The sequence below is a fragment of the Prunus mume genome, linkage group LG1 (genome assembly GCF_029339155.1).
Source record: "Prunus mume cultivar Tortuosa linkage group LG1, ASM2933915v1, whole genome shotgun sequence".
Lineage (NCBI taxonomy): Eukaryota > Viridiplantae > Streptophyta > Magnoliopsida > Rosales > Rosaceae > Prunus > Prunus mume.
In genome coordinates, this window is record NC_142698.1 from 11814166 (window position 1) to 11841737 (window position 27572).

Consider the following 27572-nt stretch of genomic DNA (forward strand, 5'->3'; position numbering starts at 1 on the left):
AAATAAAGTACTAAAGCTCAACCAATCATGTCAAATCGTGGAACACGTGTGACCCGCACGTATGAACACATACAAGACATCCAGTGACTCGCAGCCATTCCTCTCCTCGCTGCCCCCTTCTCGGTTTTCAACTTTACCTTTTTCCCTATTTCCATTTTACTCCTATCCCTCTTTAATCCCCACCACTTTCCTCTTGCTAGAGCCGTTGAAGCAAAGAAAGGAACAAACACGAACACAGACCGCGCCTTCCCGATCCATCCGACTTAACTCGCTCCGGTAACTCAGAATGACCGCAGCTGGTTCCGAGAGAGCGGAGCTCGCCAAGCTCTGCAGCTCACGCAACTGGTCCAAGGCCATCCGAGTCCTCGACTTGCTCCTCTCCCAGTCTTCTTCCATCCAAGACATCTGGTCCGTACACTCTCTATCTCACTCGCGCACTCTCTCATTCAATTCCCGCTGATCTTCAATTTCTTAATCGAATTCGATTCTGATCGATTTTGTGGCTCTTAATGTTGGTGTTGCAGCAACAGAGCCTTCTGTTACAGCCAGTTGGAGCTACACAAGCACGTGATTAAGGACTGCGATAGGGCGCTTCAGCTTGACCCCGCGCTTCTTCAGGCTTACATCCTCAAAGGTTTTTCTTCGATCATTTTATCGAATTTAAACTATTATTTGACTTGGAAGAATTTATTTCGTTTTTCTTGGAAATTTTAGATAATTTGAGTAGTTAGGTGATAATGATAGCTCAATTATGAAAATGTTAAGCTCCTCGTAATTAGCTGATAATGAAACGTGGTGCGCAGTTAATTAGACATTTCGGATAGATTTTATGTACTCTAAATTTTTATTTTAGGTGTACGGCAAATGTGAATAAGTGACTGGTAGTCGAGGCTGAGTGAAAATCTCATAGAATTTGTGAGCAAGATATTAAAGAAGAGGTTCATTGTTTAGATGAGTTGCTGTGTGGTTTGTATTGGCCCTTGTATTTTGGAGATTTTTTTTTTCCGTAATCTAAAAGTTACTTATCAATGATTTAATGAACGTTCTGTGGAAAACTTTTAAAGGGGAAGTACACTTACTGAAGAATTTGATAATATATTCACAATTTTTTTTTTGGGATGGAATAGTATATCTTCTTTGCTATGAGGAAGTAAAAAAATACTGAAATGGCACAGTACTGATTGAGCTAAAAATTCATTTTGTTGAAATCATATTGCTCTTTCGAATATATGCACAATTGTGCACTCTCAGGGAGCACTTGTTTGACACTTTCTATGATTTGATGTCTTAAATTTTTTAAATACTTGTATACAATGAATCATTACATGAAGTACTGTTGGAGCTCCGCCGTTCTTGCGATCTTAGACTTGATCTTTGTCCTCTAGGTTGTGCATTATCTGCTTTGGGAAGGAAAGAGGATGCTCTTTTGGTTTTGGAGCAAGGCTATGAACATGCCTTGCGTCAGTCTGCAGATCTGAAGCAGTTGCTAGAACTGGAAGACCTCGTAAGAACTGCAAAAGAGGAGAGAAGTATTGGATATGAGAATAATGCAAAACAGTCGGCATCATCTATGCTTGCATCTGAATCAAGATCACATGTTAATGGGAAGTCAAGTGAGACTCATGAGAATCACAATAAATTGAGTGATCAATCTGAATTATGCAGTGAATCAACAGTTACCTCTGAGGTCCATAGCAAGTCTAATGGTAATTTGGACGTACCCAATGGAATAGGTGATAAAGCTGCAGCGAGTAAGAAGTTTGATAGCCAAATGAATGGGAATCATGATATTCATGATAAATTGGGTTATGACTCTGAATCATGCAATGACTTAAGTGATACATGCAGTAAATTACCAATGATTTGTAGCAAATCAAGTGATTTGACAGAAACTCCCCCAACACCCCCAAAGTTAAGTAGTAAATCTGATATACGCCATGAAATTAGTGATGACTCCAAGCGAAATAAAAAGTTCTGCGTTGCTAGACTTTCAAAGTCCAAGTCAATAAGTGTGGATTTTCGACTATCAAGAGGTATAGCGGAGGTATGTTATAATTCCTTTATTTGGTAATCGTCTTTCTGTTTGAGCACAGTTATTGTTTCTGTTGAATTGCCAGTGTTTTAAACCTTATATTCTCTTCAACGTGTGATGTACCTTTTTTACAGGTTAATGAAGGGAAGTATGCTCATGCCATATCTATATTTGATCAGGTAAGTTTCAGTCCATGCGAGTCCTGAAAAATTTCTGGCTATTGGAATTTTCCTTGTGTTTCATTCATTTTCATTTTTGTTATTTTCCTCTTTTCATTTCTGGTTTGTCGATGGGTAACAACATGTCTAGAGGGTCATAGTTTTACAGGGCCATTAGCAAGTTTTATGAGCATTTGTATTGTTTTATAATTATATGCACAGATATTGAAAGAGGATCCTAACTATCCAGAGGCACTGATAGGGAGAGGGACAGCCTATGCATTCCAACGAGAACTTGAGGCTGCAATAGCTGATTTTACTAAGGTATTTGATGAACTAATATTTTGACAGAAGAATAAAAAATAGTTTGGCTCTATGTGCAAGTAGTTAATCTGTTTATATTTTTCAGGCCATGGAATCAAATCCATCAGCGTGTGAGGCATGGAAACGGAGAGGGCAAGCACGAGCTGCCCTGGGAGAATTTGTTGAGGTGTTATTGCTATCTTAATTTTTTTCATGTAAATGTATTCTCTGTAAAATAAAGTAATGAATATTTGGTCGTGGTTTTACACTGTTCCTCCAACTTAATTATTGGTAAAAGAAGTTATTGTTACTTGTTATGACACAAGAACTGACATGTACATGCATATATTAATCTCTTGTGATCCAGGCCATTGAAGATCTGTCGAAGGCATTGGAGTTTGAACCAAATTCAGCCGATATTTTACATGAAAGGGGTAACTAGCTCAAACCCAATCATTACATTTCAGCATTCAGGTTCAAATGCTCAAATGCCTTCATTTTTTAGATAAAAAGATATTGTTTTACAGTGTGTATATGCATTTATTACAGATTGTCGGCTTAGGTGCTGTTAAGATGTTAAAACAGATGTAGGTGAACAATTTTCTAGAGAGATCAATAGCTCTAGAAGCTTCACATTGTATTATTGAGACTGCAATGTTTCTTCAATTATATTTGTTGAAGGTTTATCATGTAAGCTTGACATGTGATATAATCACATGTATTAGGAAACCTTTTTATATATATTTTTATTAATAGCCCTAAACGACGACTTCTGTCAATAGACAGGTAACAACAGTAGCATTGTAATGTTTGCAGGAATTGCCAATTTCAAGTTTAAGGACTTTTACAGTGCCGTTGAAGACCTAACTGCATGTGTGAAACTTGACAAGGATAACACATCTGCATACACATACTTGGTGAGTCTTCAAGATTTGTGTTTCTGTTGTCTGGTATTTGTTCTTGCAGCTTACCCTGGAATAATCTTGCACTATTGAGTATTGACTGAACCGATATTGGCTTCCCTAGGGTTTGGCATTATCCTCAATTGGTGAATATAAAAAGGCTGAGGAGGCACATTTGAAAGCAATTCAAATGGATCAGAATTTCCTTGAGGCATGGGTGCAGCTAACCCAGGTATCCATGAGCAAATACTTTGTTTACCAAGGCCAGATGAATTTCCATCATTGTTCATGCCTAGTTCATTATATTGCATATCCTTAATAAGAATGGCAACATCACTAGTGAAAACCAGAATCTCATGGAATCAATGTGGGATATTATCTCTTTTAAATGCCATAGGTATAGTAATAATGTAATACACAAGAATCTGAGGATAGGCTCATAACTAAAGCTTGGTAGCAGTTTATTAGTTCACTCTTAACTGCTCATACAGAGTGAATAGGACTTGCCATTTTGGTTGATACAAATCGAGTGTTTTATAACAAGTATTGCTCTTCTGGCATGTGGGTTGTTGCAGTTCTATCAAGATATGGCTAGCCCTACCAAGGCTTTAAAATGTCTGCAGCAAGCTCTACAAATTGATGGGAGGTGAGCATTTTGTGTCTGAACTAAGCCATCCATGTTTCTAAAGTTTATGTTGATCCTGATATAACTCAGGCAGAGTGCTAACGCTGGAGATATACTTGTTTGTCTAAATTTGAAAGGTTTGCCAAAGCATATCATTTGCGCGGTCTACTGCTCCATGGGATGGGAGAACACCGGTAGGTTATACCAAATCCTATCTTTGGAATGAATTGTTGACTATGAACACTAACCAGTATCTACTCTTGAAATGGTTGCATGATCTTGTAAAGCATAAATTATTTTGGATATTACTCTGTCTCTGATCATAAGGTAGATGTAGTAAAATGTGATGGATTGTTGTCATCATCAGTTCAATATGTTGTATTTGGTATTACAATCCACTTAAAGTGGAATTAGGCACCACAGCAGTCCACGGGCACAATAACATACTAGGGATAATGATTTTTGGTCATATTCATAGATGAAAAAGTTGCCAATGTCCCTTGTGGTATCTGTTAGTGAATGTAGCATTGTGCTTTTTTTTTTTTTAAATAAAGACACTAGGCTGTGTAATTAATTGCTGGGTTCTATATTGCAGCAAGGCTATTAAGGATTTGTCAACTGGGTTGAGCATTGAGAATACCAATATTGAGTGTTTGTATTTGCGGGCATCCTGCTACCATGCTCTTGGAGAATATGGGCACGCGGTATTAGAAGTTGTTTCTTTGGTTTGTTTGGAATATCAGCTGCATGTTTAATCATATTTCACTTATACATTGGTCACAGGTGAAGGACTATGATGCTGTGCTGGATTTGGAGCTAGACTCGATGGAGAAGTTTGTGTTGCAATGCCTTGCTTTCTATCAGGTTTAATTTGATCTGGAATAGCATGGCTTATTTCATGTTGATATTCTTGCACTTATAAGCACTATGCAAGTGCTGATGTGCAGGAACTCAAAGTGTAGTGTGCACTATGTAACTCTTTGTGTGCAGTTACATCTTTTAGCATATATATTTAATGCACCTCGGGCACTTTTCTTCATTTTTTTTCTTCAGATATATCAAATGAAACATTCCCTTCTTTGAGTAAAAGACTATGCTCGACAAATCACAACAATGACCTTGCTTATATGTCAAACTTTGAATTTGTTATTTTGTTTTGTTTACAGAAAGAGATTGCTCTGTACACGGCATCAAAAATCAACAGTGAATTTTGCTGGTTTGATATTGATGGAGACATTGATTCACTTTTTAAGGTGATATATTTCGAAGATTATTTTGGTCTTGATTTCCAGTTCATTATAATTTTCAGCTAATCTCTGTCATATCATCTCAGTATCAGTATGTGCATGTTTGGCATAATTATACCTAAATATTATACAAAAGGCGTTGTGTATGAAATGTCATATAAGAAAGATAAAGTTAAAAAAGGTAGCTATTCCCCTGCCTAGTCCTTTCAACAATTAATTGTGAAGCTGAAGAAGCTGAAATGTCATATATCCAAAATCATATTTGTTCAATTAAAAAGTGGTCAAAGCCAACCATGTTTAGTTACTTCAAAAGGGGAACCCTAACTGTAACTTTAAAGTCATGGCGGATCCTCATGAAGAATCTGCACACACTTGCACACCCAAACCAATGTGGGGCATTGGAAAACCACCTTTTTTTTTTTTGGCTATAAAATCCAACCATTGTACCCCAAACAGAGGCTACAACATAGCCTCTTATAAATAAGAGCATGTAAGGGGAACATTTAACAAATTTGCTCCAAATTCTCCTACTTTCTGTTTATTGTGTTTTCAATATCTAATATTCAGGAGTACTGGTGCAAAAGGTTGCACCCCAAGAATGTATGTGAAAAGGTCTATCGGCAACCTCCCCTGCGTGAATCTTTGAAGAAGGGCAAGCTTCGAAAGCAAGTTTTTACAGTTACAAAGCAGAAGACTGCTCTTCTACAAGCTGCTGATTGCATTGGAAGGAAAATCCAATATGATTGTCCTGGCTTCTTACCGAATAGGCGTCAGGTGATTTTGATATCAAGAATAACTTTGAAGTTAATGCAATTCATTGTTGTCACTTCTTAGTTGCATTTCTTTCCTATTTTCCCATTTATGTTTTCAACTTTTTGTCTTATTTGAGTTTTATTGTAATTAGACATATTGCCTTGAGGAGATGTTGCACCTCTCTTGTTTTTATTTAAATTTGAACAATCTAGATCAAACAGATTCAATTGAAGCTGCAGATGTTGCAATCATTCGAGGCCCATGATATTTCACCCATCTCATATTTATAAGCTAAAATGGTATATGATCTGTTAAACAAAATCACTCAGCAAGGATTTCCAAAACACTTAACCAGAGGTGAACATCAAGAAGGTTCCACCTTTAACTGATCATTTTATCCGCATCATTGCACAAAAATTGATGAGATAAAAGTGATCAGGCTTGATGCATAGTATGAGACTTAACTTTTCAATTTGAACCCATTTTAATATGAGAACGAGACTTTACTTTTCTATTTGAGCCAAGTTTTAAAAAATGAGCTAATATCTGCTCTCAACCGTAAAAACTATTAATTTTGACTCGGTGCGTATGTGCAGGCAGCCATATTTTTGTACAGAAGAAAACAATTTGACTTTTTTTTTAGGGTTTTACACTGTAGCATTCGCATTCTTTTGTTGACTCATTTGGAGCATTCGACTCTACATCCATATAACTTTATGTATTTCCATGTTTCTCTAGTTTTCCTTGCCCTGAAGAGCTTTGAATTAACCAACCAATATTTTTTATTTATTAATTTGTTGACATTCTATGTCTACCAGCATCGTATGGCAGGATTGGCTGTTATTGAAGTTGCACAAAAGGTTTCAAAAGCTTGGCGTTCATTCCAAGCAGAATGGAAGTATTCTAATAAAGGCACATCGTCGAAGTATGGTAAGAGAGGCCGGAGAAGGGAAAGAGTCAATTTGCCTAGCCAAAATAGAGGCGGTGCTGGTTGTAGTACGAGTAGCTCTTCAGAGACCTCCACTTCATATGGCATTACAGAAGCTAATTCATCTGCACGCTCTATGATGTCATGGCATGATGTTTATTCAGTAGCTGTCAAATGGCGGCAGATTTCAGAACCTTGTGACCCTGTTGTGTGGATTAACAAGCTAAGGTATTCCATTGTATTTTTAATTTATAAATCATTTCCATGCTCAATAGCCAACATGACATCATGTTTGGATTGAGTTTCGCTCTGATTTTCATTTGAATGGTTAAATAAGATAGTCAAATATTTTCCTATGCTGTTTTCTAATGTGAACATGGATTTCTACTCAACTCAGTGAAGAGTTTAATGCTGGATTTGGGTCTCATACACCATTGATCCTTGGACAAGCAAAAGTTGTTCGCTACTTCCCAAATTTTGAAAGGTGAAGGTCTATAATGCTTCCATTTAGTATGGAACTGTTTAAACAATGCTCTATCCCCCCCTCATCACTTGTCAATGTGGCAGAACATTAGATGTTGCAAAAACTGTCATGAAGGAGAGGTCATATGTGTATAATAAGGTTGATAACCTTATTGATCTATCCAGGGATGGGAAATTGAAAGATGTGAGTTCACCAATCCTTTATTTTTACTCTTGAAAATCTTATTTTATTACTTGAAGACTATTGCATCCTTTTCCTGTATTATATTGTCACTTTTAATCATATTTTTTTTGTTTGCTTTTCTTTTGCATGTATAACCCTCGTTGAACAATTATTGTTTTCATATGTAAATAATTGTTTCACTCACATAATTATATTCATGCAGATTTTGGAAGCAAAATCTTGTGCTGATTTACACAGAGCAGTTGGTGAGGACTTCTGGTTGTCTACTTGGTGCAATAGTACTGCCTTTGAGGGGTAACAATGCATATCATTTTAAAATTGATTTCCTTGCATTTTAATTGCATGTCATGCCTAGTTCTGATTCTTCCTGCTTGTTACAGGAAATATCTTGAAGGGACGCGGATTACCCTAGTAAAAACGTAGTCTTTTACACCTCGGCTTGCAACATTCTCTTTTTCCTTTTTCATTTTCTAATTTTATTTTATTTTCCCCATCTTATTTAGTCCTCTTTATTTTCTTAATTCTGGATGCATTAAATGATTTTTCCAGGGGGGAGAATAGATATGACTTTGCAATCAGAACACCTTGTACACCTTCAAGATGGGACGAATTTGATGCAGAAATGGCTAAGGCATGGGAAGTATGTTACCCTACACCCATCTATGCGAGCCAACAATTTTTTATTGTAATTTATTTCCATACTCTATTTTTTTTAATAGATGCCGGTAATCTAACATGGGTCGAGCCGCTTTCTTGGATCCTTGATATACAATACGTGATATATTTGTATTGGAAGAACAAATATCACAATATGAGACATGAGAAGCACTTCTAGTACCTTTACCATTCCTTTGTTTTGCATGTGTAGAATCTTCCCAAGCATTATGTTGGCCAGTGAAATATACTCGTACGAATATCTAGTGAAGGTGGTTTAGCTAATCCTTACCTATGAAAAGAGAAAATTCACTAAAAAAATTAATAAGGAAAAGATGAGAATGCTTGACATTCAATCTGAACCCTAACCTGAGCCATGAAACAAAACATGTTCCAAAGTGTTATTCCACTCTCCCACATATCCCTACAAACCTTGTGAACTCTCATTTCACTTTACCCAAAACTGATGCCCTGTAAGAGTTATTCAAGATCCTTCTTGGATAATGCAAGACTCTTAGCCCTAGGAATCCCTAGTTCCTGATAAACTACTTTTTTCGTTGCCCATACCTGATAAACTACTTGATACAATTGGTACTTGAGATATTCCTACCATACATTTGGCCACCATGTCCTGCTTAAGCAGATCCTTAGGATGCAATCAACATTTGTTTTTCTTTAATGGCGAGTCTTCTGAATCTGGATAAAAGGGACCTTTAGGCTGGTGCTAGTGAGAAAACCTTTTGACTAGAGGTGCTAACTGGCAGATTTGTTTATACTATTGTTTGTCTTTCATTCAGTGTGTCAGCAATCTTTTGTTGTATTTTTTTTTTTAATAATACTTTGGTTGAATAAATTGCTAATGTTTGCATATATGGACTATGTATTGGCAGGCTATATGCAATGCTTATTGCGGTGAAAATTATGGGTCTACTGACTCCAGTGTGCTTGAAAATGTGAGAGATGCAATTTTAAGGATGACATATTACTGGTATAACATTTGACCTTGATGCATGGTTACATCATGTTTGTCATTCACAAAATATATAGTTTTAAATAATGAGTATCTATACATTTTCGCTTTTTCAGGTACAATTTTATGCCGCTTTCGAGAGGCTCTGCAGCAGTTGGGTTTGTGGTTATGCTGGGATTACTTCTTGCTGCTAATATGGAGTTCACAGGAAGTATCCCACAAGGTTTACAGGTGGATTGGGATGCCATTCTGAACTTTGATCCAACTTCTTTCGTGGACTCGACGAAGAATTGGTTGTATCCATCTCTGAAGGCAACAACATCCTGGAAAGATTATCCTGATGTGGGATCGATTCTAGCCACAACAGGTTCAGTTGTTGCTGCTCTGAGCACTTGGGACGATGGGGCTTCTAAAAGTCCCGAAGAGGTGAGTTCACTGCGTCACACATAATTTACACACATGATATGCCTTCTGCGAGAGTTGAAGCTGCCGTGTCAGTGTACGCATTGTCGTATTAGGCATTGTACCAAATCTGGCATTTCTTAGAAATAAGTTTGAATTGTAATCAGCTATGAAGACTTAGCAATGACCCAGTGTTCCTTTGGCACTCTTAATGTTATTTTGATCACCTAAGAATTTTGTGCTGACTTTCTGAAATTGACGTTGCGTTTTTTCCTGTTTATGCAGAGCTGAGTAAATTTGAGGCAAGATATCTGCAAATCTTACACCGGCTTATACCAATGTAAACTCGTATGCATGCTGTATGTTTATTTGTTGTACAGTTTTCTAGAATGATGAAATTGTAATTTTTCAAATAAAATTTTTTCCCCTTTATTTGTTGTACGTTAATTCATCACAATAAATTTGGAATCCATGTTTTTAATTCACCGTGGATAGCTGACATTTTGACATTGTCATATATTTTTTTTCCTTTTTTTTAATTAAAAAAAGTTGGGAATATTTATTGGTTAAACCTTAGTTAATTAGAATGTGCTATCAGAGTCAAAATTTCTCAAATTCCTGTGAATCTCATATATTTCCATTACATACTGTCATCTGGCTCATCACTTGGTATTTAAACTGTGGTTTTTGTTTTTTAGGTTGGTGCTTGTAGTAATACTATTACATAATATTACTTGTATGAAAATGAATTTCAGTTTCTCCTGAAGTTGTACTGAGATTTGATTATCAATTTTTGTTATTCCAGTTTTCGCCAACATACATCGAATTTATTTTGGAGTTTCTAAACCTTGAACCAAACGGACCTAGACTAATAAAGCCGATATGGAATGGGATGCCATATAATTCTGTTGCTGGAGAAATGGGTTTTACCCGGCCAAACAAATGCAATGCAATCAAAGATGTTTTTGCATATCTAACTGAAGATGTACGCTACTGACCCATCTGATTAGTGATGCTGTTCTAAGAAACAGGTGGAAGGCTGTTAGCATATCTCAATCTGGTTCCAGAGTCTCCCATCTTTGCTTTGTAATCTGGCGTATAATTGTGCAGCAATCATTTAGCTTTTGCTAACGTAAGAGCGCAATGACAATTAGGTAAGGCAAGATCCCATATAGACCAAATCTGATACGGGTTAGGAAGGACTTTCTGTTACTAGAAGGTTTTATAATGGTTAATCATTTGGTAAAGTGAAAGAAAGTAGTTTCTAATCTAATCTGAAACGTTGGAGGAAAAGAATAGAGAGGTTGATGTCGACTTTTTTTGTTTTTGTCAAACAGAATATGTCCAAGAGTTCATGTGACAATATCCCATCAATTAATGGAAAATCTGAATCTAGTATCATAAAAAAATACACAGAATGTAAAAGTAAATGAGATAATGCAATCCATGTCATTAAAAAAAAAACAAAAAAAAAAAAGAAGACAGGAAAAAGTCATATAATATAATAGTAAATAATACCTATGAAATGCTGCTATTTGACAAACTTTTTATAATTCAGATTTTGACAGTATTTGAACAAGCACAAGCAAAATTTGTCAAAGCAACAATCCCCAAAAAGGTTTTCCCCCTCCTAATTTTGAAGCTCATGCCCAAAAGATCAAGGGCATCATGGTCAAAAAGCGTGGTACCCACTACTGCCACTCTGTCCAGAAGCAGGTAGAGAGTGTCTGTTTTTTTCCACAGTTGCATGGTACCCATGGACACCAGGTGTTCTCATGAATATCGAGAAGCCAGAGTTTAAAGGCGCATGGAGTTGGGTTTATTGATATCTTGTCTTCTTACACCTCCTAATTTTGGTGTACATAGAAATTTGATAAGGCCTCTCTTCCCTTACCCAATTTTCAAACTTCCCATCCTTTCTGTGACATTTACACCTTTTTCTCTTCTTCTTTCCCTTTCTAGCTTTCTCCATCTTTTTTCAGCAAACGTTTCGTCTGCGATGGTAAGCCTACCTGTAAAAGAAATGAATATTTATGAGGGCTTAGCTAAAAAATAAAGAGGTGGTTATTGACTAGTATCTATTATCAATCTACAGTATCTGATACATTGTTGATATTATCAAATATCGGCGTTGAAGTAGATAACGTCAAGTAATACTTGTGGGTATTACTAGATATCGACATTGAATTAGATACAGTAAAGTGATACATTGTCGATATTACCAAATGTCAACATTGAATTAGATATTATAAAGTGATATATTCTCGCTATTACTAAATATCAACCACGGAGCAATTACTGTAGATTGGTATAGGCTTTCCCAAAAGAAGAAAACAATTATAACATCGACAATGTATCAATTAATGTAGATTGGTATTCGGCTTTCCCAAAAAAGAAAAGAGTAATGTTAGCAAGCAAAGATTAATAGAATGTGCTTAATTAAGAGACTCACCGTGGCCATGAGATTCTATTAACTCTTCATGGTTGTTAAAACTCCTGGACTTGGCAGGAGCAAATAACCAAGTTTTATTCATCTGCTTGTTAATCATACGTGCCGCGTAGCTTGGGATTTCTGCCCTTTCGGTTTGGCCGGACTTCATACGGCCATGAACAAATGTTACGCAGTCAATCAAGCTCTCTTTTGCCAACCCTTTCATGTCATAAGCCTGTGATCTTCTCCACAGGCTCTTACCATGAGGGCTCACTGCACTGGATAAGCACAGAGCTCTGGTTGTATCACTGATGACAGCCTCTGGGTTCCTCAGCAGCAAGTAACACTGAGCTCTGTTGCTATGCAGCACAAGCCTGTCTTTTCTCATCTTTAATGGGCACATATGCATGGCTTCTGTGTACTCCATCACAGCCTTTTCTATGTTCCCTGACCAGAAGTTTAGATTTCCTTCTTGTTTGAGCTGTCTCGCCATTGATTTTCTCTCTCTGATTTCTTGTTCAGACATTAACTTCTCCCTCCTTTTTCTGTCAACCTTCAAATCCCATGTCTCCTTCAAAGCTCTCTCAACTTTCTTCCTCTGGAATTTCAAGTCCCCATACTTGATTTTATGGTAATCTTGTAAGAGAGCCTGTGTGATTGTGTCTCCAACCTTTGGTCTTCCTCCAATACTTCTAAGCTCAACCAGATCAACAAGAAACACAACTGAAATCTCCATGGCTTTGTGTCTGGTTTCCGGGTCTTTGAGGAGTAGCAGAAGACAATCAATGGCCATCAGCTGCCAATCATCTGAGGACCTTGAGAGGTTGCAGAGTGCCTTTATGACTTCTTGTAAATTTGCTACACTTTGTCTTCCAATTTTGGTTTGACAAAGTGATCTCAACAGCCTAATCACAGCAGGTGAAGTTGGGTTTGCCAAACCACCCCACATTCCACACAATTCAATCAAGAATTCTCTGTTGCAGATTAAATTCAGAGACTTTTCTTTGCATGCAAAGCAGTTGAGAAGATTGAGAGACCAGCACTGAAGCTGGCTAGCCCATTCCTCTGCCTTTCTGTCCTCAATCTCCAACCCTCCAAGCCCTCTCGTCACCAAATCACACTGGTACTTCAATCTTTTTGAATGTTCCAAGCCAACAAACTTATCAAACACCTCTTTGAGGCAGGTCATGGCCATCTCCATGGCTGATTCTACAATCTCCACTTCATTTACACCAATGGCTTCTTCAAAGATCTCTTCATGGCTTGCTATATGAGCAAGAGCCCGAACCGCCACTCGTTGCTCCACCCAGGTGATCTTACCTCTCATCAGCTCAATTAATGGAAAAACCACCCCTGATTCTACAGCCTTCTCTGCAAATTGAACCTTGTTCATGGTGTAAGAGCCAATAGTATGGGCTGCATAGTAGGGGATATAGATGTTCTGGTCACTTAGCAGCCACTTTTTGTCATTGACGCCTTTGTGAATAAGCTTTGCCATGCATTCAAAGATTCCAAGAGATGGGAATTCAGGGTCATTAGGCTGCATCATGGCTATGTTCCAGAGGCTGCTTAGTGCAAGGACATGTTCTTGGTCATTCCTGAGAGGCAAATCTTGGAAGGCTTTGATGATTCTAGCTTTTCTGAGAGAGGGGTCTGGCTCATTCATGGTGCAGAAGAAACAAGAAGGTTTACTGCACACTGACTCTGTGTTCTTGGTGGTTTTCTTCTGAAATTGTGATTTCATGATTTTGTTTGAGGAGTTTAAATAGGTTTTTGGGTGTATACAATTGGCATCGCAAGAAGAAAAACTTAGTTTGGTAGAGTTCTGGTATTGCAGAAATGAGCTTAGATGAACATGGCAAGACTATGAGAGCAAAGAGTGCAAAAGGTTTATTGTAAATGAAGAAAGAGGTGGGGTAGAGAGGAAGTACACATTGCTACGTACTCTACAACAACTGGTCCACATCATTGCTTCTGACATCAGATCCAAACACCATGAGTTTTGAAAATTTATATTAGATGTTCCACACACTCCTAATTTGTCATTCTACACTCTTTCTCGAGTCGTCTAGTCTGTCATTCTACACTCTTTCCTGAGCCTACTAAAATAACAAAATATCGATTTTCGAAAGTACAGAATGACAAACTAGGAGTGTGAATAACAATTCCCTATATTTTCAATTTAAAACCAAATAAGGAGAAGAGGATGATGACTACCAGTTCCATTCTCCGGAACCACCTGCACACTGATCATTGATTGGCCAGGAGTACTTTGTCCTTTTGATCCAAAGTCACGTTTTCTCAAAAGGGGTGTTTTTGGATGGCATGCCTCCTTCTCTTTCATTTTCTGAATTTTCTCAACATCTTATCTGAAGCTGTAATTAATTGGGCAGCTGCATGTTAAGCACTGAGAGATTAGCTCAACCAAGTGTCTCTTACTAAATGGAGACAAAGTACCATGATCCCATTTCAGGATTATCTGCATAGTGAATTAACCAAATAATTTGAAATTCAAAAAAAGAAAAAGGCACAGCAGTGGACTAGCTAGCCACTATATTATGATTCTGCATAAAGGGTGACCCTAAAACCAAAAGGGTTGCTCCTGCCATGATATACCCCATCTGCTTCTATATCTATAGCTTCAAAGTCAAGCAAGCAACTTTGGTCCCCTCCATAACAAGCCAATCAACAATGGGTATTAGAATTTTATTATATATATACTGCTCTGCAGATGTGCAGGCTTTTTGAGCTTTGGATGTATACAAGTCAGCTGAACTCAGAAAAGCAGAGTGGAACTCACCAAATAAAATGCTGCAAGTACAACTGGGTTGGTCTCAAGAAAATGCGGCTATATATACATATATATCATTATGCAAAATCTAACAATAAGCATTAGCTAGATAGCATAGTTTAGCACTTTGTGCTAACTAGGTTTAATAATGCATATTCTGCCAATGACAAAGTGCGCATTCTGAATGCCTTTTACATTGATTATATATATATTTATGTAGTCATGATTTATGGTTGTTTATAGTTCAAAGTTCAAACTTGTTGATATTTATTTGCATCGAGATTCAGGATGCATGCATGTCCTAGTACTTTAGTTTGGCGTTGTTCCACGAGCACTACACGTTGGAGATCCATCGGCTGCTAGTGGGAAGATAGCGTGACATATTTTCCGGTGAAAAGCTTGCCAAATTATAAGGAATATATTCAAACACGGTTGTTAAACAATTGCCTGCGCATGCATCTAGTTTCTCCAACATGAATAGGAGATATTGCTTGATATGAGACCGACGTGGTGATGGAACTTCTCCCTACAAAACCAGCTTATAAGAGAAAAATGTCCAAGAGTTATATACTATATTCTCTCTCTCTCTCTCTCTCTCTCTCTCTCTCTCTCTCTATATATATATATATATATATATATATTTTGCAGACTCTCACGTGGTTTTATCTCACGTGATACTCTTTCCTATTATGGGGTTTTATCCCACGTGGTTTTCCTCGAGAAGTTTTAACGAGATCACTTTTTCATGCCCTTTTATACACACTCTTTTCAATTGAATGGAAAGAAACCTACCGCTTCCTCTCAAAACTCTATATATATCTCTTAACACAAGTGAATTTTGAATTTTATTATTAAAGGGAAAGAATTTTAAAGTAGAACTTTCACACATGTTAAGTACAACCCATTAATACACTAAAAGACCTATTAACAATTTGATAAATAAAACCATTGATAACCCAACCCATTAACAAAACAACTCACTTTGACAACCGAATCCTTTAATACAAGAACTAAATAACCCAACCCATTAACACACCAAAACTCATAACCCAACCCATTAATAGGCATCAAACTTAATGATAAAGAGAAAATAAGAGACTGGAGGTGAACCAAAAATACAAACCAGACTCATCATACATAAGATAAAAGCTGAGACACAGGTAGAAATCAGATTTCCACCTTGCCTACAATACCGCCCACAGAGAGGCAGAGCGAGAGAGAGGACGAGGCGGAAAATTTTCTGGGTTATGATCCGACCAGTGTTTTTAACAAAACAGCAGATCCAAAAGAAAAACTGGGCTTCTAGAAGGTGGGCCTTGGGCTCTAGAAAGTCCCTACAAAGTTGTTGATACTTCTGGAAATTTTAATCACCACACCCAATTAGATTTCTAATGAATTCTACATTTACTCACTACACTCCAGAGTATTTAAAGTTAAAAGTAATTAATCCTTAAACTAATTATAAAACCTAACAGACAATCTCATGGTGGTTGCTTATGAATATTATTGATATTTAAAATCCGGGATCGATTCCAACTCATAGCCCCGTGAACTTCTTTTTGGATTTTAAGTTAACACACAAGTTTGTCATATAGAATTGTTGGGTATTCGGATGATGGATAGATTTAAGTTTAACCCAACAAATTATGCCTCTTGGGACACTTTATTTAAAGTTTATTCTTAATCATTTCGGACGAGGAAATTTGAATTTGAGATATCTTCTAATATTGGAATAAAAGTAAAACCAAAATTAAGAGTCAGTTCATCCTTAAACTGAATTATATATATATATATATATTATTATATATAAGTGATATTAAGAGAGGGAAAATCTAACTTAGGATATCAAGTGTAAAGATAAATGCTCTTAACTACTTGAGTTACAAATTCTTGTACTTTATCTAAAGTTAAATGAATTTACCAAGTTTTTCTGAGTAAGAAATTTGAGTTTTGAGTGGTTGCCTTATTAAGACCAATTAGACAAATAAACTAAAATATCTTAAAAAGCTCTTGCTTCACTGGCCTAGTAGTAACAGTAAATAAATATTTGTATTGGAATACAAAAGAAGAAATCCATTAATTTCAAATGATTAATCGTATCCCGTCCTTTGAAATCCCAAATATCATATGTAATTATTTCAAATGCATTGTATCTAACCCCCAACTAATTATTCAAACAAAATTAGAAACCAACTACTTCTTACGTATCTAATTACATTTTTCTTCTCATAATGACCGTACCGAATTATCCTCATGTACCGCCAGGATTTACTATATAGAAAAGGATACGTTGCTTCGATTCCATTTGACCAAAAATACAAACCAATCACAGACTTTGCGTACTTGTGGTTTTGGCTTAGCATTTGAACTACCGAACATGCAAGTATCATCAAGCCATGTATGGAAATCGAATGTGTGCCAACTTCTCCAGCTCAGTCCTCATTGTCTTCCATGTCATGTCAAGCATAGTAACAAAACCAGCTCATCCTGATTGCTATTATTATTATTATTAAAAAATAAAAGAAAGAAAAAGTTAGAAAATATACTAATTTTCTGTAAGAAAAGAAAAAAAAAAGGGGAAAGAATCCTTCCTGGTACAGCCTACAGGCAAAAATGTGCGTTACAAAAGCATGGACAGGCAACATTTCGCGGGACCCACAAATTTGGCGGTGCTCCGATAATCCTCTAAACTTACCAAATCACCACGCAATTATTGCCACGACGCCTCATGTGGCCGCCGGTTATTGGTTTGTCAAACTGGCAAATGACCCCACCTTTAAACAATCCAGCTGTATAAAAAAAACCCACAATGTTCTATAAAAACTAAATAATAAAAAAACCTTACAAGGATTTATGGTTTTATTTATTTATTTATTAAATAATGACTTATAATTTGAGTGATTAAGAATATTTATCTGTAAATGACTCACTAATGTAGTAATTTGGAGTAATTTTTCTGTCTAGGAAATGTCTTGGGTTCGAGTTTGCTTCCATTAAAGTCCCTAAATTTAGTCTTAAGAATTATATAATGAGTGTGAATTTAATATATTATCGTCTTTTTTAATTAAAAAAATTCTTAAAAATAAAAAATTATTTATTTATGCAGCCGAAGTGATAAAAATTAAAAAATAAAAAACCCCGCGTTTTAATGTCACAGCCAAAGCCCAAAGTATCAATTCGTGGGCGTGTCACATGAACCCAAATGGGCCCCAGCCAGACTGTGTCTAGTCTAGCGCCACATTACTTACATACATGGCCTGTTTTATGGGCCCCGGAAAAGAGGCCGAACCTTCTTTTCGTCTTTGTTCGTTCATCCAACGGCTAAATCCTAACCCATCTAGAACTGGGTCCCGCTTGATGTACGCTCCAGATTAAACCTCTGTTTCTTCCCGTTGAGATCCGGACTATATATATAACTCTCTCATCGTTTCCCACTCGCACTCTCTCTCTCTCTCTCTCTCTCTCTATATTTCTGTTTGATTTCCATTGTCATCGATAGAGATGGAGCGTAACAACGTGTTCACAATCGCACTCGTCTGCATTCTCGTCGCCGGAGTCGGAGGCCAAGCTCCGGCAGCCGCGCCGACGAAGTCTCCGGCGACTCCAGCTGCAACCACACCCACTACTTCACCACCAGCTGCAACCACACCTACCACTCCACCACCAGTTGCAACCACACCCACCACTTCACCACCAGCTGCAGCTCCTACAAAGCCCAAGTCACCATCTCCAGTCGCTTCCCCCAAATCGGCTCCACCCGCTTCAACTCCGGTGTCGGCAACTCCCAAGCCTGCGGCCGCGGCTCCAACTCCGGTGGCTACTCCTCCTGTTGCCGTTTCACCTCCATTGCCAGCTCCAGTGAGCTCACCACCTTCTAAGGCTCCGGCCAGCTCCCCACCGGCTAAATCTCCTCCGGCAGCCGCTCCGGCTCCAGTTGTTGAGCCACCGACTACACCTGAGGCTCCCACTCCAGCTCCTAGCAAGAAGAAGCCTAAGCACAAGTCTCCGGCGGCTGCTCCCACTCCAGCTTCGGACAGCCCACCCGCGCCTCCGGCTGAGGCTCCTGGAGCAGCGAGCCCCGATGCTTCAACCCCTGGTCCTTCTGTAGCTGACGATCAGGTAATGCTGAGCTGGATTTTATTTGGTTCAATTTTTGTTTTCGAATTTTTGTCTAGTTTAGATCTAACATGCGCAGTGGGTGCAATGCGCACCCAGATCTGGAACTTTCGGTTCAAAATCAACCCAAGTTATTTACGAACATTGATTTAGTTGGCTGGATTCCACTCACTCTACTGAAACCCCGACCCTCGAGGTCTTTGCTTCGCGCTGAGAGCCTCTTTTCTCACTCATCAAAACGCTGCGTTTCAGTGATGTTCGCTGTGCTTGCTCACTCGCGCTGCTTTAGAGCGTGTAGGTGGCGCTATGCTTTGAATCTCATCCAGATCTGTTGATCTGGGATCTGAGTGGTAGGTGGTGGGTTATCCCGCCATCGACGGCCAACCGCCTGCACGACATGGTCACGCGCCACCGTTGGTGGTGGGTAAAGTTGGCTGCTAATTTACTTAATTGCCCTCGCTAATTTTACCCCTGCTCCCAGGCATTGTGTCAGGAGTGTGTCATTACTATAATCACATGTGCTGTATGAATCATGATGGAAGTAAATAAATAGTTATTGACCGAAAAAAAGGAGTAAATAAATAGTTGTCGTTTATTGGTAAATATTAAATAGTAAATAAATCGAATTAGTACTTACCCTCTGTATTTTGTGAATTAAAATAAATTAGAATACATTGGGTTCTGAAATAGTTTTGAAAATGCAGAGTGGCGCAGTGAGGTGCCTGCACAAGGTAGTCGGATCCATTGCATTGGGATGGGCAGTTTTGGCATTATTCTAGAGATTGAGATCGGGAGCTGCTGGTACCTGAAATGGAACAAGGACGGTGTTAATTTGTTGTAATGTTGTCCTTATTATTTTAATCTTTTGTCCACCGTTGTGTTCATTATTACAGATCTAGAAGAAGAATTCATATTTATTTACCATTTATTTCTCTGAAAAAACCACTTTTATTAATTTATCCTTTGTATTCTTTTGACATATCTCAATTCACTCGCTCCTTTGTCTTGGTGACTGTCACTTTACTCTTCCCCTTTACTTTCGGTGTGTTTTATTGCTTATGTTGGATCTTACCTAAGGCTCTATTGGTTGCTCGGCCTGGATTGAATTAGATTGGATTGGATGTAAAGTCCAAATCCTTATTCCCATCCTTTGGTGGTGGCTCGGCCTGAATTGAATTGAATTGGATTGGATTGAATTGGATTGGATTGGATGTAAAGTCCAAACCCTTAATATTCCCATCCTTTGGTGGTGGCTCTGCCTGGATTGAATTGGAGTAGAGTCCAAACCCTTCTATAATCAACACTATTCTAGACTATGTTAGACTGTTGTTTAATTTAAAGTCCATTCCTAGCATACCGAATAACGGTCAAGATATTTCTCCTATTTAATTGGAACAGCTCAAGAAAAACATCGATTGAAAGTGATCTAGTGGCACTCTCCATCTTAATTTTGTTAAGTGACAAGGATTTGCATCTCTAAATCTGATGGGATGGGTGAAAAAAGGGGGTGGGCGGAGTAATTTACATCATATAAAGTTTCTAACCTACCTCTGTATTTGTACTGTTGTAATTAAATTTGGATATTGAATGTGTTTCAAATCTGGTTTTGTAACGCCACCCCATCCTGAATGCATGAGCAGTAAATAGGACCATGGGTTGGGCCAACAAGAAGTTCTTAAGTAGGTTAAAATGGTAAATTCATTTTTCCTTTTTGGGTGCATTGATCACTGGATGGATATGATCAAAATGTACCTTTTATTTATGTGCCATTTATAATATTTTGCATGCTGGCATTATTTCCTTTCCATTTACATAATGAAATGTGATTGGTGGCACCAGAAGAAACTAGAAAGAAAGAAAGAAGGCACCAGGAATCTTTTTCCTTCCAGCTGCAAGTCATTCTGTCATCATTTCTACTTCCAACCAACCGTGGAGATGAAGCTAAATATGGTGGACATATCAGGCTAAATGGTGAGGGAGAGGATGGAAAAATTGTTTACAACTTGCAATGATTTGAAAATTTCCAATGTAAACAAAAAAGAAGAAAATTATGAAAATAATCCAAGGATTATAATAGTTGGTACTCGTAGTGTTAAGTTGTTTTTTTTTCAACAAAGCGATAGTATAAATTAATCTAATCTAAAAAAAGAGACATTCGAACTTAAGTACAGAGACACTGGCTCAACCAATTGCCCTAATCCAAATATGTGCTTATTAGTAATGAGAAAATTCCGGATGCAACGATACTTGAATTCCAAAAGTTGTCTTGAGGGGAAAGGAATCTCAAAATGGTATAAAATAAGTGTTGCCAAATCATTCATTTTTATATAAAAATATATTTCTATTTTAAAGTGTTGCAATAGAATGAGCACTGCGACAACAACATCGATCTGGTGATTGGAGGAGAGAAACTTTGAATCATCTCTTCACGTTTTTCTCCTGTAGGGTAGGATTGTGCTGTCTTACATATGATTTTTTTTTAACACGTCACTTTCTTTAAGCCCAACCAATTATAATTGAGGAAAAAAAACCCATATCATTCATTGCCATTGGGACCACTTATTTTTCTTGAAAGTTCTGTGAGACTGAGTTAGTCATGAGAAGAACGACCACCTTATGTCTTATTTTGATATAATACAATTTATGGAACGACACATGTCGTTTCATGGAAACTTCACTTTTTTTAAAAAAAATCTTCCCCAAAACGAGGCTGAAAATTTTGGCCGCAACGAGTTTTGTACCCTATTTTCTCTCACCAAGAGAGATACAGAGAGAGTGAAGTATGAAACTCGTTACACCCAAATTCTTCACTATTCAAAGACACGTCATGAATTTTGTTCGATACAGTCGGCATCCAAAACTAACAGAGAAAAATAAATGGAAAATATCTAGGTTAATGATATTTAGAGATAACACGTACAAATACAATCCAAAAGTAATGCAATATGCTAACATGATTAAGAAGCCAATCGACTTCTTTTAATATGGAGTTAATTATATCAACGGAGTCTAATTTATTTGATAAAAATCCTAACTTGCTGGCTAATAATTTTATGTTTGAAATTTTATGATTCCGTTGTAGCGTGTGTAAAAAATCTATCTACATATAGTTTAGACTATTATTTGCATTAAAAAAAAAAATTGAGGATTGAATTGCCACCGCCTTTTTGTGTTGGGTAGAACCTTTTTCTAACTTTCTCTCTTCTTGTCATGACAAATGTCAATTTTCTTACATTTAAAACAATATCATTAATGCATCATACAAACTAGTTTTTGTTTTTCAAATTTACCCTTATTAAATGTATTAATTTTTTTAATAACAAGCTAATTTTTTTTTTACAACTTTTTGTTTTCCCAAAGAGAACGTGTGTTTTGTTAAAAACAAAATAAAGATGATAATAACATCTTGAAACAAACTTTATTTTAATATGTATATATATATGACGTTTTTCTTTTTCTTTTTAAATTATTATTTAATTTTTAATAATGTGCTAAAGAAGTTGTAATAAAATTTGAATAAATTGAAGGGAATATAAAAGCCAATATATTTTAAAAGGATAAACTTGGAAAACCAAAACTAACTTGTGTGATACATTAATGATATTATTTTTAAGTGTAAAGAAAATGACATTTATTATAAGGAGAAGGAAGAAAGTTCAAAAGAGAAAGTTAGAGAGAAAGTTGCTAGCATTCCTCATTTGTGTTTTGTAGGATTTGAGCATGCGGGACAAATATGCCAAGGTGATGTGAACACTGTGCTTATCTGTTTCCTTTCTTTTTTGACATGTGGTTCTCCTTTCAGAGTGTCTACTTCACTTGTTCCGTACATTGTCCCATCAGCACATGTCTCACGGGACCTCTCTATTTACTCACACTCCCATTTGGATTTGCACTCAGAAAACCAAACAAGAAAGGAGAAGAAGAAGAAGCAGAGGAGGCATGGCTATCTCCAGCTTACAAGCTCGGTATCTCTCTGCTGCTGCTTTTTGTATGATTTTTTTTTTTTTTTTTTTGCGGTTAGCAATTGCTGACCACCATTTTAGCTAGGAAAGACCAACTGCTGAGAAAAAGAAAAAAAAACTAACCATCTTTGTAATTATACCAGTTATAATCTACAAACAACTCTCGCAGATTATCTGGGAATTTTAGGAGATGATTGGTAGACTACTTTGAAATATCTCTCTCTTTCTGGGTTTACAGAGAATGAAACTGTTTTGGTAGATACCCAGATGTCCAATTACACTGATTTAGAACAAACATCCATTTATTTTTCTCGTAAGTTGGCCAAAAATTTATAATTCTTTGTTGGTATGTTTTCGTTGGCTTCATACTGCCATTTCACAAAGGAACTCTGCCTTCTCGTCACGCTTGCCGACAACCCGCTTTCTATCCCCCCAACCAAATTTGAGTCATGATCTGTTATGTAATGCAAAAGATGGTGGAACGATTCTAGAACTGACCAGAGTGCCTTGATGCATATGCTCTTTTGTAATTGTTATATTTTTAGTAAAGACTTTGTTACTTAAATTAGTATTTTTATTCTTTTTAATTTATTTATTTTATTAACTCCCTTGTTTGATGCTCACGCCAGGTACCTTGACTGTTGCAAAAAGCATAAGGTGCAACCCAATTCAGCAGTTCTAGCATGGTTTACTCAGGTCAGGTCTTAAATTAAAAAAATATCTTTCACTTTGACCTGCTCTGCTTTTGATCATATAAAATTGGTAGTGTTCTAACAAATTGCTTTTACTATATATTAAATTTCTACTTTCTTTTAAAATTGTTCAGGTCAAAATTCAGAGCTCCGGCAATGAGAAGTGTAGAATAACAATTTCGCTGGATCAGCTAAAGGATGCCGATATTTTGCCTCTTACCAACGTACTTATGTCAAGTGACTCTGCGGATATTGATGCTGTTGATATATTTCTGGAATTCGATAGTGGCCTGGCTAAAGAAAATGTTATGGCTTTGATACATGCTGTCAATCAAAAGCTTCAAGTTGTTGATCTCCAGGATTTGTCGTTAGGGAACGAATTTCTAGGGTATGTATTAGCAATTTCCAGAACATCTTGAGAATTTATTTGTTGGGTTATTTTCACATTCAATATCAGTATCTTCTATTTCCTTTCATTTGAGGTCAATTATAAAAATGGAATAAAAGTCTCTTAACTTTGTCATGTGGATACTGTCTTTAAGTGGATACACAATGTACTTTTGTATGATATTGTTTTATGTTCATTTCTGGAATTACTTTTTCAGCTTACATGATTGTGAAGCTTGATTCCATGTGCCGATGTTTGTTTAGGAAATAACTTGTCTGTTGTTGTAACGAATCTACGACAAGATTAACAAGTGTAGTATTGTATATCTTATATAAATAAAACTTTTGACTTGTTCCATTGATTTGGATTCTCCCCAAGGGATCTCTTCCAGGGTTGCTTGGATTGCCAGGTCTTCAACTTGAGGTCTACTCATATTCAGAAACTCAACATTGTTGGAAGCTTTTTGCGGCTACACACCCTCAATCTGGACTTTTGTACTTCACTTGCTAGTTTGCACAAGGACTGTTTTTCTTGCATGCCAAATTTGATGCGTCTCTCAATGTGTGAGACAAGAATTGCAAATCTCCTGACAACCACTGGCGTTCTATCAAAACTTCCTGCTTTGATGGAATTACGGTTCCAAAGTTGTTTGTGTTGCAATGACACTGGGCCATGTCCTGATTTACAAAGACAGCACAACTTACAGAGGGAGGTAAGTACACAGCATGATTATAATTTTATGTGGTTATGAAATTGCTATTTGTTGGTGATGGATTTAACAGTTTATTTAATACGTCTTTGGCAAATTGTAGGTTCAAGAAAAAGACGGGTTTCTTGTGAGTGACCTTAAGAATGCCACTATTACATTAAAGTATATAACTCATCATCGTTCACCCCTATGCTTTGAGAAACATTACTGGGATTACATGATTTCATCACTCCCTGGTTTGGAAGTTTTGGATAATTTTCCTATTAGAAAGATGGAAAAGGAATTGGCCATGATGACCTCTGCAAAATACTATGAATATTTGCCTTATAATAGACAGCTCAAAGAAAGTGTTGTTAGTGTTTTGCATAAGCGTGAAATGGGAACAAATGGTATACACTGCCAAAAACCATTTAAGCCAAAACAGCTGCAGCCTTATCGGAATGGCCAGAATTTTTTCTTAAGGTCCCTTTGCGCTGCCAAACTTGGGTCTTCAATGTGGCCACTCTTACATCCACTGTCTGACTTTAGCCACACATTTAAAGCAGAGAGTAAGAAGCTTCGTCCAAGGCAATTTGAGTACCATCCATCAAACCCTAGTCTTATGGTATTTGGAACCCTGGATGGTGAAGTAGTTGTTCTCAACCATGAAAATGGGAAGATTGTTGGTTATGTCCCCTCCGTAGGAGCAATGAGCAGTGTCATGGGGCTTTGTTGGCTCAATAAAAATCCATCCAAGGTATGTGATTTCTTGTATGCATTAACAGTCTAGGCTGTGTTTCTGGTGTTTGTCAAAGCATTATCAATTGTAATTCATATATTCTCAGAGAATTTATATTATCTGGTACCATAATGCAAACCTAATAATATGCCAGAATCCAATGTTACACTAAAATAATACTTGGGCTGTGCATTTGATGTATTATGAATCCTAAATGTTTCCCGAACTTAAGATATAATATAACTGTGGGAGAGTGGTTAAGTTTATTATAACCCTTTGGAATACTATTAATATGCATTACCTGGCATGATTAAGTCCTCTTTCATGCTTAATCCTGGTGCATCATGAAAGTGGACAAACCAGAGTTCTCTTTGACCTACTGCTGTGCTTGTTTGGCCAGCTCACTTGCAGATGCACACAGAGACAAACATGTATATGGATATACAAACTCTAGTATAGACCATCATAATACTCAGGGCTGCCGATGCTTTTCTCTTACTCAAATGCAAAAAGTAGTTGTATCTGTAATCCCCTTGTTAATGTTTTTCTTACCCATTTTCCCATTTGTGTTGAAAAAAATAGCTTGTTGCTGGTTCAGATAATGGTTCCTTGAAGTTGCTTGACATCAATTATATGTCACCAGAAGTTTCAGACTCCTGTTGCAGCTCTAGTGTTGCAACTTTTGATGATTTCGAGCAATTGACTTCTCTTCATGTAAATTCAACTGATGACCAGCTTCTTGCTAGTGGGTACTCAAAAGGTGTTGCTCTATATGACATAGCGAGTGGAAGACGTTTACAGTTGTTCACTAATATTCACCGAGAACCAATCAATGTTGCCAAATTTGCCCACCATTCCCCTTATATGTTTGCTACTTCATCATTTGACCATGATGTGAAGATGTGGGATTTGAGACAGAACCCAATGCGGCCTTGCTATACAGCTTCAAGCTCAAGAGGAAACGTGATGGTTTGCTTTTCTCCTGACGACCTTTATTTGCTTGTTTCAGCTGTTGACAATGAGGTACAGTACAGTAAGATGCACTTTGGTCTATTGCTGTAGGCAAAAATGAGCCGATAACTTTTATGTGTTGTCACTTTCCAGGTTAAGCAACTTTTGGCAGCAGATGGGAGGCTCCACATGAATTTTGATATAGCTTCTACAGGAAGTTCTCATAATTATACCCGTTCATATTACATGAATGGAAGGGACTATATTGTCAGTGGTAGTTGTGATGAGGATGTAGTTCGCATCTGCTGTGCTCAAACTGGAAGGAGACTTAGGGATGTTTATTTGGAGGTAATCTATTGGATGAAACTTGTTATTTTCACAGGGAAAGCTTTTTACTTGTGCTCACCACTCTGCTCCTTTGCAGGATAAGGAGTCAGGAAATTCATTATTTGTGCAGTCCTTAAGGGGTGATCCGTTCAGGGTAAGTTCTGCTGCAAATGTGATGCATGGTTAGTTCTTTGGTTGTGTTCTGTATGATTTTCTTCATAAGGGCTTTGGAAATGTTCTGTTACCAAATATCCACTGATGCAAAATTGCTACTTTTTCTTTTATTGTGTTCACTGTAACAGCATTTTCACATGAGTATATTAGCAACCTCTACGCGTCCAAGCTCCAAGTGTGAGATTATAAAGGTAATGTTAATGCGCACCCATCATTTGTGTTGTTTTGGACGGTTTTGAAGGGGATGGCTAAAATTGTGTTGGAATTTACGCAGGTCAATTTACTTGGATCAAGTTACTATGCAGAAGAATATTCTTATGGCCAATGTTTACACCCTTCCTGCTGTCAGGGAGGCTGATATTTATGTTTGTGGTATGTTGTGCTTGTCTGTGTTTGTATCTGTGTACATGCGAGTGAGTTATTAAAAAGAAATATGGCAGCAGTTTGAGCAGACAACAAAACTTAGTATACTGTACATTGTTAGTTCTACTCAAACTCAACGTAATTCACTACTATTTCGGCATCTATTTGTCTATAGAAATGGGATGACTGCCTGCAAAGACAACATATTTCATTGCAAGAATAACGAGAGAGCATGTAACAGAGCCTTTTGATGTGTTACTGCAATCATGCACGCGCGAAAATATATTGATATGAATACGAACTAGACAA

The 27572-nt window shown here is 37.2% G+C and overlaps 4 protein-coding genes across 6 annotated transcripts; 3 read left to right on the top strand and 1 right to left on the bottom strand.

Annotated features, from left to right (window-relative positions):
* Positions 1 to 108: 108 nt before the first annotated feature.
* SRFR1 (Tetratricopeptide repeat (TPR)-like superfamily protein) lies at positions 109 to 10126 on the top strand. Its single transcript, XM_089050413.1, has 24 exons — positions 109 to 408; positions 525 to 634; positions 1386 to 2044; positions 2167 to 2211; positions 2413 to 2514; positions 2600 to 2680; positions 2861 to 2927; positions 3310 to 3410; positions 3520 to 3627; positions 3971 to 4041; positions 4158 to 4214; positions 4616 to 4724; positions 4804 to 4884; positions 5187 to 5273; positions 5835 to 6041; positions 6839 to 7176; positions 7346 to 7432; positions 7516 to 7615; positions 7818 to 7909; positions 7996 to 8034; positions 8165 to 8255; positions 9160 to 9257; positions 9356 to 9665; positions 9927 to 10126. Exons 1-24 carry the CDS (start codon positions 287 to 289, stop codon positions 9930 to 9932), a joined length of 3168 nt encoding a protein of 1055 aa, XP_088906539.1. The 5' UTR covers positions 109 to 286; the 3' UTR covers positions 9933 to 10126.
* A 1262-nt stretch (positions 10127 to 11388) lies between these two features.
* Positions 11389 to 13953, bottom strand: LOC103337604 (uncharacterized). The gene is made up of 2 exons (XM_089050417.1): positions 12094 to 13953; positions 11389 to 11653 (listed from the first exon to the last, which is right to left on the bottom strand). The coding sequence occupies exons 1-2, from the start codon at positions 13814 to 13816 to the stop codon at positions 11532 to 11534; spliced, it is 1845 nt and encodes a 614-aa protein (XP_088906543.1). The 5' UTR covers positions 13817 to 13953; the 3' UTR covers positions 11389 to 11531.
* A 4344-nt stretch (positions 13954 to 18297) lies between these two features.
* Positions 18298 to 19997, top strand: AGP18 (arabinogalactan protein 18). The gene is made up of 2 exons (XM_008240248.3): positions 18298 to 18982; positions 19684 to 19997. The coding sequence occupies exons 1-2, from the start codon at positions 18365 to 18367 to the stop codon at positions 19756 to 19758; spliced, it is 693 nt and encodes a 230-aa protein (XP_008238470.1). The 5' UTR covers positions 18298 to 18364; the 3' UTR covers positions 19759 to 19997.
* Positions 19998 to 22757: 2760 nt separating this feature from the next.
* Positions 22758 to 27423, top strand: LOC103337101 (protein DWD HYPERSENSITIVE TO UV-B 1-like). 3 transcript variants are annotated; one of them, XM_089044452.1, is made up of 10 exons: positions 22758 to 22939; positions 23571 to 23637; positions 23768 to 24021; positions 24400 to 24733; positions 24834 to 25466; positions 26031 to 26471; positions 26553 to 26747; positions 26824 to 26880; positions 27029 to 27091; positions 27175 to 27423. In XM_089044452.1, the coding sequence occupies exons 1-10, from the start codon at positions 22764 to 22766 to the stop codon at positions 27256 to 27258; spliced, it is 2304 nt and encodes a 767-aa protein (XP_088900578.1). In that variant the 5' UTR covers positions 22758 to 22763; the 3' UTR covers positions 27259 to 27423. The 3 variants fall into 3 exon arrangements, with proteins under 3 accessions (XP_088900578.1, XP_008238479.3, XP_088900584.1); XM_008240257.3 differs by having other exon boundaries at positions 22812 to 22944; XM_089044458.1 differs by lacking the exon at positions 22758 to 22939 and adding an exon at positions 23030 to 23467.
* The last annotated feature ends 149 nt before the right edge of the window (positions 27424 to 27572 follow it).